The sequence below is a fragment of the Lactuca serriola genome, chromosome 4, assembly GCF_051521515.1.
Source record: "Lactuca serriola cultivar US96UC23 chromosome 4, Lser_US96UC23_V15, whole genome shotgun sequence".
Lineage (NCBI taxonomy): Eukaryota > Viridiplantae > Streptophyta > Magnoliopsida > Asterales > Asteraceae > Lactuca > Lactuca serriola.
The window spans coordinates 109373706-109388618 of record NC_136411.1 but is presented as its reverse complement, the minus strand read 5'-3'; the positions used below and the strand labels follow the sequence as shown (position 1 = coordinate 109388618).

General features: G+C 35.5%; 2 protein-coding genes across 3 annotated transcripts; one reads left to right on the top strand and one right to left on the bottom strand.

The window, feature by feature from the left end:
- Positions 1-419: 419 nt before the first annotated feature.
- Positions 420-9728, top strand: LOC145102293 (RNA helicase, ATP-dependent, SK12/DOB1 protein). The gene is made up of 23 exons (XM_079039677.1): positions 420-753; positions 1244-1495; positions 1711-1968; positions 2362-2421; positions 2727-2805; positions 3068-3258; positions 3344-3451; positions 3625-3726; positions 3972-4172; positions 4261-4371; positions 4930-4997; positions 5295-5694; positions 5968-6123; positions 6496-6606; positions 6917-6970; positions 7127-7384; positions 7462-7571; positions 7660-7813; positions 7923-8388; positions 8509-8723; positions 8834-9072; positions 9166-9292; positions 9391-9728. The coding sequence occupies exons 1-23, from the start codon at positions 619-621 to the stop codon at positions 9601-9603; spliced, it is 4068 nt and encodes a 1355-aa protein (XP_078895803.1). The 5' UTR covers positions 420-618; the 3' UTR covers positions 9604-9728.
- A 292-nt stretch (positions 9729-10020) lies between these two features.
- LOC145102294 (cytosolic enolase 3-like) lies at positions 10021-13948 on the bottom strand. 2 transcript variants are annotated; one of them, XM_079039678.1, is made up of 13 exons: positions 13651-13948; positions 13327-13481; positions 12746-12920; positions 12174-12245; positions 11974-12090; positions 11768-11848; positions 11554-11630; positions 11369-11472; positions 11065-11163; positions 10882-10967; positions 10707-10793; positions 10403-10600; positions 10021-10285 (listed from the first exon to the last, which is right to left on the bottom strand). In XM_079039678.1, the coding sequence occupies exons 1-13, from the start codon at positions 13753-13755 to the stop codon at positions 10217-10219; spliced, it is 1425 nt and encodes a 474-aa protein (XP_078895804.1). In that variant the 5' UTR covers positions 13756-13948; the 3' UTR covers positions 10021-10216. The 2 variants fall into 2 exon arrangements, with proteins under 2 accessions (XP_078895804.1, XP_078895805.1); XM_079039679.1 differs by lacking the exon at positions 10021-10285 and having other exon boundaries at positions 10478-10605.
- Positions 13949-14913: the final 965 nt, after the last annotated feature.

The following is a 14913-nucleotide window of genomic DNA, read 5'->3' as shown; positions in this document are numbered from 1 at the left end:
CAATGTTTTCTTTATATGTATGTTGTACTTTATGAGGTTCCTTTAAGTATATCCCCTAAATATTATGAAAAGTACACTGCATGATTATAAATAACGCATAAGCATAGATGAAAACAACTAACACATAAGCTTAAATGAAAACACTAGGATGTTACATTACCTCTCATTTCACGTCTATTTGGTGTTTTGTTCGAAGTTAGTGTAAAGCTAAATGAAACTACTTGTGAGATAGTGCTTGGTCGTTTGATATGGAAATGCTAACAAGATAAATATAGGGTGATGACCTATTCTTGGTATTTGGCTCCATAAAAGTAGAAGGGTTTTAGTAGCATTACAACTAAATCATAAGTAGGTCATTTGTAACATGAAATTTCTGATTTGTCCACTTCATGCCTTCAACGTGTTAAATTGCTTCTTTTAGCCCCCTTCATCCTTATACGCCCTCTTAAACAAACTTTTACTCAAATCGACCAAACAAGAAGCAAACTAGGAAAACGCTTTTACCATTCGGGGGTTTTAACAATGGTTTAAGCAAACCCGCTTAAATTTGAACATTCGAATTGAAAATCCAGTCAATTTCACAGAAAGATTGAGAATTCTAAACGACATAGAAGCAGAATGGATCGGATCGAGACAGTGAAAGAGTTGCCTTTCCGGGTTGGATTCACGGGTCACAGCGGCCATATTCGAATCGAGCCGCTACCTCCTGTTAAAAAATCCAGCTCCATTGACTCGCTACCGGAGTTTATACTCGTTAGTTTTTTTTATCTCGCTTATCCTATGTTACTTTTAATTTAGTTTTGTTTGTGGCTTTATTGATTTTCATGAATGAGAATGAACTTTCCTTTGTAGAATGCCGTATTGTTTCATTGTATGGTATACAAAAACTCTTGCTTGGTTATAGAACAAACAAATTTTCACAAAATTGGATCATAATTGTGGAAAAGAGAGAAGCAATTCACCAAAAAAATTATCTTTTATGGAATGGAGTTAGTCAGTTTCGGTTCTGAGTTCAAGTTTCTAATCTGGTTTGAGAAAAACCTCATGGTTTTTAATTAGGGATGTGGTTAACTAGCAATCTATTGACAGGGTTTGAAACTCTTTAGTTTATGATTTTGAACATACATGAGTAAAACAAATTCAACAAATTGCGACTGATAGAGAGTGTTACCTATTTTGAATTTAACCTAAGATTCATTTATGATAAAATATTCCTGTATAACACCTATGTGTATATTTCCAGCCTCCTGCATTTGCTAGGGAAACACCAGAATCGATCAAAAAGTTTGTTGAGGATAAATATCTTCTGCCAAGATTGGATCCTGATGAATTTTCTGCAGAAAAAGCCGGAAGGCAGTGGGAGTTTGACTGGTTTGACCAAGCAAAAATTCACTTAGAGCCAACAATGCCTCGCTCTGTTGTAGTACCTGCATGGGAATTACCATTCAGACGCCCCAAGCCTGCATCAGAGAAATGGGAACCTGCATCCGTGCAGGTAATTTATGCTCATGTCTATGAGGGCAAATTTGTAAAAAGTTAGGATTTTATGTGGAAAGCATCTTTTCTTCCATGCCTTTTTTTCTATTAAGTCGTTCTTTGTGCATTAAGTAAAAACAATCACCAAGTCTTATTCCTATTAAGTCCATTAACTCAAAGACTTGGTGATTGCTTTTTACTGAGTTGAGTTGACTGATTTATGTTGAGTTTTAGGTTGATGTGTCTGAACTGATGGTGGAAGCAGAGAGTTCTATTGGAGTGCGTATTAGTGGACCTCCAAAGGATTTTGTGAAGGGAAGCATTAACAACCGTCCTTTTCGTCCAGGTGGATTGGATGATTCCCAATCATTGGGAAGGAACTTTCCAGAAGGTTCTTGTAATGGTGAATGGGTAAGGGAAGTCTTGGATGGTGCTCCTGCACAACTCATTCCTCCTAGTTGTAAAGAAGGAATGGATCTTGGACACCTCAAGGTTTGTTGTCTAAGATACCATATACACATAATTGTCTTTGGACTATCTTTGGGACAAACTTTACATTCTTTTGTCCCACCCAAGAAAAGACTCATTCTCTCCTATCATATGTGCAAAAGACGAAAATGCCCTTCTCATCAGGTTGTAGTGCGTTTGGCATGCATTGGACTGGGACTGGGATGGGTGTCGGTTGGACAAAAGATTGCAATTTTTTGTGTCACCCAATAAGTTGGGACAAGAACTTGCTCTTGATCTCTCAACTGTGCAAAAGACGTAAATGCCCTTCTGATCCCCATCATCGAAAAGATTGTCTAGTCTCATCCCGTTCGGCTCTATCTGGTATAACAAATGTAACATTTTTTTAAAAAAAAATTTGTTTGTTAACTTTTGAAGGGACATCCATGTTCTTGGATTATTCATGAAGATAAGAGTGTGCCCAAGACAACATCTGAGGTAAAGACCCCACGTTTAAATATCAAGTGTAATGAGTTACCTTTTTAATTAAAAATGCTTCGTTGTAGATTAAAAGAATCAAAGTACTGCAATGACATCATATTTTTAAACTTGTAACAAATAACGTCTTTTACAATTCTGAAAAGGGTTAAATGCAAGAAATAGCAATGTACTTTCATATATTTGTTTATTGTAGCATCTTACTTTATGTGAGAAGTGCATTGCTATTTCTTGCATTTTATGTGAGAAGTCTCAAAATCAAAATCAGACCCCATCTTTTCATTCTTATGTTGCTGTCTCTGCAGAGTACTTTATCTGTTCAGTTTGATGACTTATTTAAAAGAGCTTGGGAAGAGGATGTCATGGAAGTTCCCATTAATGATGGTATGTGTGATTCAACTCCTTTCCTCCGATTATTCTTCCCTTCTTTTCGGGATTCAGACCACTATTAAACTGGATGGAATCCAATTCCAGTGGTTTGAGTTTGACTATGGGAATGAGGGAATGATTGTTGGATTAATCCAGTATCTGAAATTTTGGATATCCGGTTTAGAACAAAAAAAACCCCTACTCATCTTTTTATTTCTTTGTATTATGACTATGAGTATCTTTTTGTGGGAGTTTGATAACATTGCTCATCATGTAGGGGATACACCTGAATTAGAAATCAACGTGATTGAATTGGGGTCTCCAAAATCTGTTCCATTAGAAGATGACAATAAACCGGATTCACTTGACACTGAATCATCTGTTATTGATCAAATTTTGTCAACGGGATCGACCAAAGGATTGGATGATTCCGATTCCGGAGATGGTGGACGACAGAAGGAGCCAAAAGTATCTTTTGATTAGGATTGAAATGCTTCAAACTTTTTTTTGCATGATTCTTTTTTGCTTATTAGTGGGTGTGTTTGTTTTGCAGGTTTGGGCTGTTACAGGGGGTAGTGATGGGATTGCAGATAATTTTAATGAACTTGTTCCTGATATGGCATTGGATTTCCCTTTTGAACTGGATGCATTCCAAAAGGAGGTAATATTAATTTGATATAAAACTAAATAGGGTTAAACTTGTTCCTGATATTGCATTCTCTAATTAGATGCATAGAAAGAGGCAAAGAGCATCTCAAGATGATAAAAATTCCTAAAATTGCATATTATATGTCATTTTAAACTCATATAAATCTTTTTGCTTTATGATTACAGGCTATATATTATCTTGAGAAGGGGGAATCAGTTTTTGTAGCAGCTCATACTTCGGCTGGAAAGACTGTTGTTGCAGAGTACGCCTTTGCACTTGCATCAAAAGTACAATATCTTACTCTCGATCTCTTGTCTATTCAAAAGACGTAAATGCCCTCCTCATCATAAATATCCCTAGAAAGCTTGTATAGTCCCATGTGGACGCCACATCATCATGGTAACCTGTCAAAATTAGATCATTGACCTGATTGTAACAACATTAAAAAGTTTAGTGAAGCTGAATGCAAAATTGGAATAGTTGGTTTCCATTTATGACATTAACCCTTTTTTATTTCCAAAATTTTATGCAGCATTGTACAAGAGCAGTATATACTGCTCCCATTAAAACAATCAGCAACCAAAAGTACAGGGACTTTTCTGGAAAGTTTGATGTGGGTCTTCTCACAGGGGATGTTAGCTTGAGGCCTGAAGCCTCTTGCCTCATCATGACAACTGAGATTTTAAGGTCAATGCTTTATAGGGGTGCTGATATTATACGCGACATTGAATGGGTAAACCTGCTATAATAAACAAACAAAAGATTTGTGAATGTGAATTGATATTTTTTTTATTGGTTGGATTTGTCTTCTTAATGAATAGGTTATATTTGATGAAGTGCATTATGTAAATGATGTTGAAAGAGGGGTTGTGTGGGAAGAGGTTATCATCATGCTTCCAAGGCATATCAATTTTGTTCTACTCTCTGCCACGGTAATTATACTTGCAGCATATATTGTAAGATTTTCTACACAGAATATTGAGTATTTGTTACGCCATTTTTTTTTTTTTATCGATTTTATTTCAACAAGAAATATAGAACTAGAAAAGTGGTAAACATTTAGGACCATAGTATGGGTTAAATGCATATTTATGCAAAGAACGTTTCACCTTTCCCCAATTTATGCAACAAATTGATTTTCTTTGACACATACGACCTCTCACTTTAGGACTAAAATATTCAATGTTTTACAACCTGTTGAAACATGGTTGTATAGTTAATGTCAGTTGCATAAATTGATAAAACAAGGTGAAACAGTGATGCATAAATTGGTATAGAAACGAAGCGTTGTTGCATATATTATTAAAACATGAAACATTGTTGCATAGATAAAGATTTAACAGGTGCCACATCATTAGGTAATTGGTCCTGCTGATTCTAAATTGAATCATGGTTGGATATTTTGTCTAAAAATCATTTATAGCATAAATTGGGGAAAAGGTGAAACACTGTTGCATAATTACACATTTAACCTTATATTGTATTTGCAGGTACCTAATACAATAGAGTTTGCTGATTGGATTGGCAGAACAAAACAAAAACAAATCCGTGTAACAGGGTAAGTTGTTCTCCAATTGCATCAGATATTGCACAATTGTTATGAAGATTTATGCCCTTATTCCTGTTTCCACCCTTACTCCTTTTATTTATTGGAAAATAGAAAAAAGATAAAATATAATTTTTTTTTCATTAATCATTTACAATATAAAAAAGGGTCCTCCCTGTTTTTTTTCTTTTACTCTCATCATGTTGTCTTTATAAACGAATCACAAAAATATCTAACAAAATGAAGGGACATTTGGGGAAAATATAAACAAGAGTTAATTGTAGACTGTAATGTAATATTTTGTGACAGGACTACAAAGAGGCCAGTCCCACTAGAGCACTGTCTATTTTATTCGGGAGAACTTTACAAAATCTGTGAACAGGAGAAGTTTATACCACAGGGACTAAAATCCGCAAAAGATGCCCATAGGAGAAAAACCATGGCTACAGCTGGCGGTGGTTCAGGGGCATATCCGTCACTTCCCACCACTCATGACAATTCCCGCTCTCAAAAACCAAACAGTTTTGCAAGGGGCAAACCGATTAAACAAACCGGGCCCCAGAATTTGGGAAACTTTGGTGGTGGTGGTGGTGGTGGGCGGGGCAACCAAGGATATGGTGGTGGCAATAACAATTGGGGGAATAGAGTATCAGAAAAATCTTTGTGGTTATCACTTATTAACAAGCTAGGAAAAACCTGCCTTTTACCAGTAAGTAAAACCCGTTCACATTTATATTGTGAAATACTATAACAACTTACTTTACTAATTTTTACCCATAATAGCAACGTATTTAGCATTTACATTTTGCTACCAATAAGGGCAATGTAATTTATATGCTAAAATATGTGGCTATTATGGGTAAAGAAATGTAAGTTGATTGCTATAATGGGTAAAAGATAAAGTGTGTTGTCCTATTGAAATCTATATTTCAGTTTTTTACTTTACAAGATGTTGATGTGTTATGACTTGTGATAATTATAGGTGGTGATATTTTGTTTCTCAAAGAATCGGTGCGACAAATCAGCTGATAATCTGCGTGAAACAGACCTCACAAGTCGTTCTGAGAAAAGTGAAATTCGTGTTTTTTGTGATAAAGCATTTTCTCGATTAAAAGGATCTGATAGGAACCTACCACAGGTGCCATACATTATACATATATACATGCATATGTATCTATTATCTGAATCTATCTTACACCAAGATATAGAAAAAACACAATCTAGTTTCACCAATTTTATATGTCAAATCATTATACTTTTTTGACTGTTTATAAACCAAAAAAGGTTAAAAAAAAACAGAAAACCACAACCTACTGTGAACAGGAAAAATGTTTTTTTTTGACTGTCGAAAAAGTATAATGATTTAATCACTATAGAAAACAGTAAAGTGGCTAAGTGGATAAAGATAAACTTGTTAAAAATAGAAGTTTGTTTGTTTGTTTTGTATTTTGCTCTTATATTTTTGTTAAATTGCTAAAATTAAATCTTATGATTTCTTTTTGCACAATAGATTGTGAGACTCCAAGGGCTTCTTCACAGGGGGATTGGTGTACATCATGCTGGTCTGCTTCCGATAGTCAAGGAAGTAGTTGAAATGCTTTTCTGCCGTGGTGTAATTAAGGCAAGTTATGCATACCGGAATCGGAATTCCATTCCAATCCCGGGTTTGGTTGCAAAGGAGTACTGAATTGAATTCAGCTGGAACTAAAAAAAATCTTTTCAACATCCAATCATCCCCTTAGATTCCACTTCCTTTGACACATTCCAATTCCTTCAAAAAAGTTCTACAAACCAAACGCCCTTACATTTATTTCTCTCTTTCTCAAAAAAAAAAAAAAAAAGTTTATTTCTTTGACCCCTCCCTTATGTACATTTAGCATTCCTTTACTTATTGTCTATTCTATTGATAATATTTAATTTGCGTTATGTAGGTTTTGTTTTCAACCGAAACATTCGCAATGGGGGTTAATGCTCCTGCTAGAACGGTAAGTCATTATAATAATTATTTACTTTGAAAATTGTGCTCAATTATATTTATAGCAATGTGATTGAAATAGAAAGTATATTAGAATGTTGTAATAGGAAGGAATGAAAGTATAATTATGGAAGTACATCTATTTTAAAACTAGTGGTTGTGGCAGGTTGTTTTCGACACAGTAAGGAAGTTTGATGGGAAGGAATTTAGACAGTTACTGCCCGGAGAATACACGCAAATGGCCGGGCGGGCGGGCAGGCGAGGACTGGATAGTATCGGGACCGTTCTGGTGATGTGTCGTGATGAAGTCCCGGACGAGAGTGATTTAAAGCATGTGATTACGGGCAGTGCAACCAGGCTGGAATCCCAATTCCGCTTGACTTATATCATGATAATGCATCTCCTCCGTGTTGAAGAATTGAAGGTATTATTATTATTTATTATGCATATCATTGTTATTTGTGTTTGGCATTTATCTGATACTGGTGACTAATTTTAAAGGTGGAGGACATGCTGAAAAGAAGTTTTGCAGAATTTCATGCTCAGAAAAAACTGCCCGAGCAACAGCAACTGCTGATGCGAAAGCTTGCTCAGCCTACAAAATCTATCGAGTAAACAAACAAACTTTCTAAATTCATCATTATCATCTTTTAATATTAAGGAATATGGATGATAATGATGAATTATTTGTTATAAAAGGTGCATAAAGGGTGAGCCAGCAATTGAGGAATACTATAAGTGGCACTTTGAGGCTGAGATGTATAACACTCACATAAACGAAAAAGTCTTGCAATCTTCCGTTTCTCAGTCTTTTCTTCAACCTGGAAGACTCGTGGTTGTCAAATCACAATCCGTGAGTTTATTCCCCCTCAATTTCTCTGTTCAATCATTTTATTTTAATCATAATAATAACAACAAACCAAACTACATTGCCGTTTCTTGCATTTAATTTAATCCAACAGGTTGAGGACCACTTACTTGGAGTTATCTTAAAGGCACCTTCCTCCACCAACAAACAATACATCGTTCTGGTTCTCACACCCTCTTTACCAACAACATTACAAACCTCCACATCCATGGATGGCCCACAAAACAAGTCAACTTCCACTGCTGCTGGTCTTCAGATGCTAATGCCAAAATCCAAACGTGGGATGGATGATGATTATTACACTTCTGCCACTGCCCGAAAAGGTTCGGGCATTGTCAAAATCAAACTGCCCCACCGTGGTAATGCTGCTGGGGCAGCTTATGAGGTGCGGGAAGTTGATACCAAAGAGTTTTTGTCGATTTGTAATGTGAAGATAAAGATTGATCAAGTTGGGCTTTTGGAAGATGATAGTAGTGCAGCTTATTCTAAAACTGTACAGAGTCTTTTACAACAAAAGTCTCAAGAAAATAAGTATCCTCCAGCTCTTGATCCCATTAAAGGTATTATCTTCTTTTTGTTTTATTTGCCTAATAAAAAGATGATAATCAAAAACCGATTACTATGATAAATGCATATTCAAACATTCCCTTAATGTGTTTATTTGTTTTTATTTGTGTCAGATTTGAAGCTGAAAGAGGTGGAACTAGTGGAAGCTTACTACAATTGGAATAACTTATTGCAAAAAATGTCACAAAACAAGTGCCACAATTGTGTTAAATTAGGGGAGCACATCAAAGCAGCTCGAGAGTTAAAGAAGTACAAAGAGGAAGTCGATGCATTAAAATTTCAAATGTCAGATGAAGCACTTCAACAAATGCCCCATTTTCAGGGTCGTGTACGTACAAATATTAAATATTATTTTCAGTATGATTCTACAATGAACAAATAAATGAAAGTAGGTGATTATTATAATTTAACCACCCTTTTTTTTCTTGTTTTTTGCAGATTGATGTGTTGAAGGAGATTGGGTGTATAGATGCAGACTTAGTGGTTCAAATAAAAGGGCGAGTAGCTTGTGAGATGAATTCAGGAGAGGAGTTGATATGCACAGAATGTTTATTTGAGAATCAATTAGATAGTCTGGAACCAGAAGAAGCAGTTGCATTAATGTCAGCTTTTGTCTTTCAACAGAGAAAAGCTTCCGAACCTTCTCTTACCCCTAGACTTTTCCATGCAAAAGAAAGGTCTCTCTCTCTCTCTCTCTCTCTCTGTAGTTTTGAAAGTAGGTTGGTATATTTAGTTGAGATGTGTTTTATTGTTATCTTATCTTCTGTAAGGTTGTACGATACGGCTATCAAACTTGGGGAGCTTCAATCACGATTCAAGATACAAATCGACCCTCAAGAATATGCTCAAGAGAATCTCAAGTTTGGACTTGTTGAGGTTGTTTATGAATGGGCAAAGGTTCTCTCTCTCTCTCTCTCTCTCTCTCTCTCTCTCTCTCTCTCACACACACACACACACAGTCACAGGTGCTGACGTGTACATTGTTTGGAATGTAGGGGACTCCGTTTGCAGATATATGTGAACTGACGGATGTTCCGGAAGGTCTCATAGTGCGGACAATTGTACGGTTGGATGAAACATGTCGGGAGTTCAGGAACGCAGCAGCAATCATGGGCAACTCTGCTTTATACAAGAAAATGGAAGCTGCATCAAATGCAATCAAACGGGATATTGTTTTTGCTGCTAGTTTGTACATTACTGGTTTGTAGCTTGGTCAAAGGATACATTCACAATGTTAACTTACTAATTCTTTTTTTTTTTTTTTACTTGATGGAATTAAAGAGAACATGATTTTACCCAGCAAGTTATATGTACACAAGAGTTTGTTTTCCAACTTAATGTAGAAATAACAACTTAATAAAGAAATCAAGGAAATGAGGTTTTCCACATTAAGTCCTATTTTTATAAATATATACACAAAAGCCAACCACAATTTGATCACATATCTTTATAAATAAAAATTAAATATTTTCCTAGCTTTTGTTCCTAAATATCTTTTTATCCATATAAAATAATGACATGTGGAATTCAATAACTCTTTTTCTTAATTCCTTATTTTGATTTTGACATGTGTCTTCATTAGGATATTTGATTTCTCCGTTAAAAAAAAATTGAATACAACAAACTACCATACGCGAAATGCCAAAAATTTAAATCATGTGACCCAACATCTCACCATAAAAATCAGGAGAATTTTCTCATAAAGGTTATCTATATAGAATTAAAATGGTACTGCCTTCTGTGGTGCAAAACAATAATAAAAAAAAGTTGGTATGGTATTTCTTTATCTTAAAGAAGAATAAAAGGAAGAAAAAAAAATGATCATGACTGCTTCCAGTCATCACCAACATAACTCGATTGATCGCCAAGCTCTTCTTCGATTCTGATCAACTGCATAAACATCGTTGTTCAATACAAGTTTTCGCATTCCTATGAAATGTATGGAATCACAAAGGAATGTAATATATGATTCCATTCCATTCCATTCCACGTTTGATTAGTTTTTACCTGATTGTACTTGGCTAAGCGCTCTCCACGAGAAGGAGCACCTGCTTTGATTTGACCAGTGGCAAGACCAACCGCCAGGTCAGCAATGAAAGAATCATCTGTTTCCCCACTTCTCTGTGATATCACCACCCCCCATTCAGCATCCTTTGCCATCTTCACCACTTCAATCGCTTCTGTCACTGTCCCTATCTGGTTCACCTGCCCTTCCAAAAAACACCCCTCTCATCATCAAAATCCAAAATACTTTTCTTTCTTTCTTTTTTTAATATATATATTTTAGTTGTTTTCTGTTTATCATTTATACCTTGAGAAGAAGGGCATTGCAAGCACGTTCATGAACGGCTCTCTCAATACGTTTTGAGTTTGACATCAACAACCCATCTCCCACAACCTTCACACATCAAAATCAAATACTTTTACACAATATTAATTAATATTACAAATATCTGACTTCACAATCATTGGTCAACAAAGCCTACCTGGCAAATTCCAAGCCCAGTGAAATACTTGGCTTGCTCCCAGTCCTCCATGTCAAATGGATCTTCAATGGAGACAATAGGATACTCTAATAATACCCAACAAAAGTTTAATTAAAAATAATAATTTAGACATATGTACTTGCATGAAGTAATTAAGTCAAAAACTATCTTCAAAACATATACCTTTACATAGTTCTTTATACATCTCAACCATATCTTCTCCTGACTTGAAGTTTTGTCCTGATCTGTTAGGAGATTTATAATCCAAATCGTACTTTGTACCTAATACAAAATAAATAAATAAATCTAAATGTCAATTAATCAATGACATGAATAGCATACCTATAACTAGGTAGATTTTTCAAAGTTGTAATAGGAAAAAAAAAAAAAACAAAAGTACAATGATATTGTAAATAAGTCGATGAAAGTAGTAGGTAGTTATTTCTTGCATGAAGCCCATGTTGAGAGGAATGATGAGCATTATTACCTATGCAGAAATCTGTAGCAGCAACATCAATAGCAATCTTAATTTTACCATTATACCCTGTTCTGTTAATTGCCTCCTTTACAAGATCTAATCCTTCTCTAAAGCTGCAAAATCAATCAAATCAAACCTTTAAAAAGATCACATCATAATTCATAATCATGGTGTATTGATAAAAAAAGACATGCCTGGAGACATTAGGAGAAAAACCACCATCTTCACCAACATTACATCCTTGTGCGCCATATTTCTCTGTAATAACAGCCTGCATATGAAATAACAGATAAATCAAGAAATGGTACACTTGGACTAACATAGTCATGGCTACACATATGTGAATGATAATGCATCCAATTAATAAATCACATTCACATGGATGAAGTTCATTGGATTAGGTTTTACCTTTAAGTGATGATATGTCTCAGAACCCATTTGCATTGCCTCTTCAAATCTTTTTGCTCCAATTGGAAGTATCATTATGTCCTGATTTTTGTTTTTTAAACAAATCAACACAAAAAGTTAATAACTTTGCCAACTTACTAGAAGAAATATGTCCAAAGAAACAAAAAAAAAATATACCAATTAAATAGAACTGAAAACCAGCTTACTCTTATAGCCAAATTGTTTGCAGCATGTTTTCCACCACTTATTAGGGTGAAGGCAGGAACAGGAAGGACATGGTTTCCTCTGCCTGAAAGATCAGCAATATGTTTGTAAAGTGGAACCTGAAAATAACATTTTATACTTTTATTTATGATTATTTTGAAGATCAAATAAATTAGACAACAAATATTTAGATTGTGCATGCCTCCTTCTCAGCAGCTCCAGCTTTGCAAGCAGCCATTGACACAGCTAATATTGCATTTCCTCCAAGTTCACCCTGGATAATAAGACATGAACTAAAAAAGATGTTACAGTTTAAAAAAAAAAAGGAACATTTCTTTATATCCAAATCCAATACAACATATGTCATAAGTGAAAAGGCCATCACTTCACAAAAGATTCATTTACCATACTACAAAGAGATATGACAGTGATGGACTGGACAGGTAAGAGACTGGATAGAACAGAAATGAACTGGACAAGCTTTCTAGGGTTATTTTTTAAGATAATGATGAGAAGGGCATTCATGTCTTTTGCACCCTGTCCCACCTTTTTCGGTGAGACAAAATGTAATTTTTGTTCCAATGACATCCCTTTAATGCCAAATTAAACAGTGGGTACTATTATATATTCAACTAAAAGAAATACAGATACAGATTCAGAACCAGTTGTTATAAATAACAAGAAACTAATGCACTAATGACTCTCCAGGAATGTCAGACATGAAAGCATTATGCAAATTATCATATAACTAAATCAAAAGGAAGAGAAAGCTACCTTCTTCTCAGTCTTGTCCAAGTCTATCATTGCCTGATCAATTTGGTTCTGAAGGGTTGGATCCATGCCAACAATAGCCTCAGATATCTTCTCATTTACATTTCTAACAGCTCTAGTGACACCATTTCCAAGATATGTGCCCTTGTCTCCATCACGTAACTCAATAGCTTCATATCTATGATATGCAAGAAATTACAGAAAGTCCGGTTCTTATATCACCAGTGGAACAAATAAACCCGAAGAAGAAGAGAGGGAAACTAGTTTGTAACTATTTCTATTGAAAATGGACACATAACCACAAGAAAATAAGACATGCATCATTATCCTACAATGTAGGTTGGGAACTAAATGTAATAACAATACTTAGTCCATGAACAATAATGAACTATTACTAATTTAACAATTCAGGGTCTCATTACGTTGATCATTTTATAAGACAGAAAACAAAGTCAAAGAAATCAGTTGGAACTAAACATCAGTTAACGATTTCATCAAACAGAATGAACAAGGTTGTATGCCTTCATCTGCTTTTCCATCTACAGGAACTTAGAAGAGATGAAAAAAATAATATAGAAACTTACAGTCCAGAGGGAGCACCGCTTGGAGCAGAAGCACGAAACATTCCTTTATTGGTGTATAAGTCAACTTCAACAGTTGGAATTCCTCTGCAATCAAGAATTTGCCTCGCTTTAACCTTTGTTATAACCGAAGGAACAGCCTTTCGCATATGATTAGACTGCACAAACAAGCAAATAGAAATTAATTACCCAAACTTGCCTCATTCTCATAACCTCCTCGCCGGAAATCGTTAGCTAACGTCTGATTTTAAGGTAGGAAAACACTTATTATGATCACAATTTCGTATGCTAAGAACAAAAAAATAGAAAGAGAAAAGAAGAACTCACGATGAAGAGAACGGGATCGGGAGTTTTGGCCCTAACAGCGGCATTGACAGCGTCTTCAATTTTCCGCGAGAGCATGTGTTTGTCTAGATACTCTTGCACCGACATTTTCACTTAGCTACTGCACCTCCGCCTCGATTTTATGTCCCTCACAGTTCGATTACACTTAGATTGATCGATCGGATATGGCGAAACTGGCAGAGATCGGAGTGAATTCGGCGGGGAAGAAATTTTCCGACAGGGTGAAACCTAAAACCGTTGCTAAGATTTCGAATCGTTCACGGACAGTTACACAAATTTTGTGTTTGTGAACTTATTTACCAAATGGTAGAATTAATAGTATTTTTTTGACACGTTAATTATTTTTACGTAGGTAGGAAAAATAATTAGGAAAAAAAATAAAATGATATTTAATTTCTCAAAATAAAAATACAATGGATCTATTTTTTATTACTAAAAACCATATCGTTTTTTATTTTATAAAATCTTAATTATAATATAGTTCAACAATAATTGAAAGTTTTAAATTTAAAACCGACAAAATTGCAAGTTTGGTCCCTATGGTATGTCAAAAATTGGATGTTTGGTTCAAAAATTTTTGAGGTTGCACTGATGGTCCAAAATGTTTGATTTGTTGTGGAATTGGTCAAAAGACTTAACAACCGTTTGTGCCCTCCGTTTGTGTGAGGGTATTTCTGTCCAAAATGATTGATCTTGTAAACTATTTGTCAAATAAAGGTAACTTTTGAATAAATTAAATTTAAGTTTGATTCCACTTTGACTTTTGACTGGTCAAAATAGGAACCCAATTAGAAAGGGGTCAAGTGATTTTTTTTGTTCGTCATTTGATCGATCGTCAAGGGGAACGCAAAGGAAACAAATACAGAACATGAAGGGAAGAACGAATGCATAATTGATTGGGCGGAAGAGGAGATTGGAAACGGGAATGAACCGAAGGCAGTCAAGAAGAAGGCACACAAAGTCAGCAAAGGTTCGATCGTTCTTCTGGCTGAAGGAAGGGGGTCCGATGCTTCTGATTTTTCATCGATTTATTCGCAATCAGTGATGGCCTCCGGGATTCGACTTAGGCCGAAGAAGAGGAAGGGAATGGAGGAGGCAGCAAGGGGTGTTAGGAGGTGGTAGTCGACGACTCATTCTTCTTCTACTCTAGTCGTGAGGTGCGATGGGGAAAAACGAACGACACAGTAGTAGCGACTGGTGCCAGTGGACGTTGTGTTTGGTGGTCAGGCACCACGAGGAGGGGAG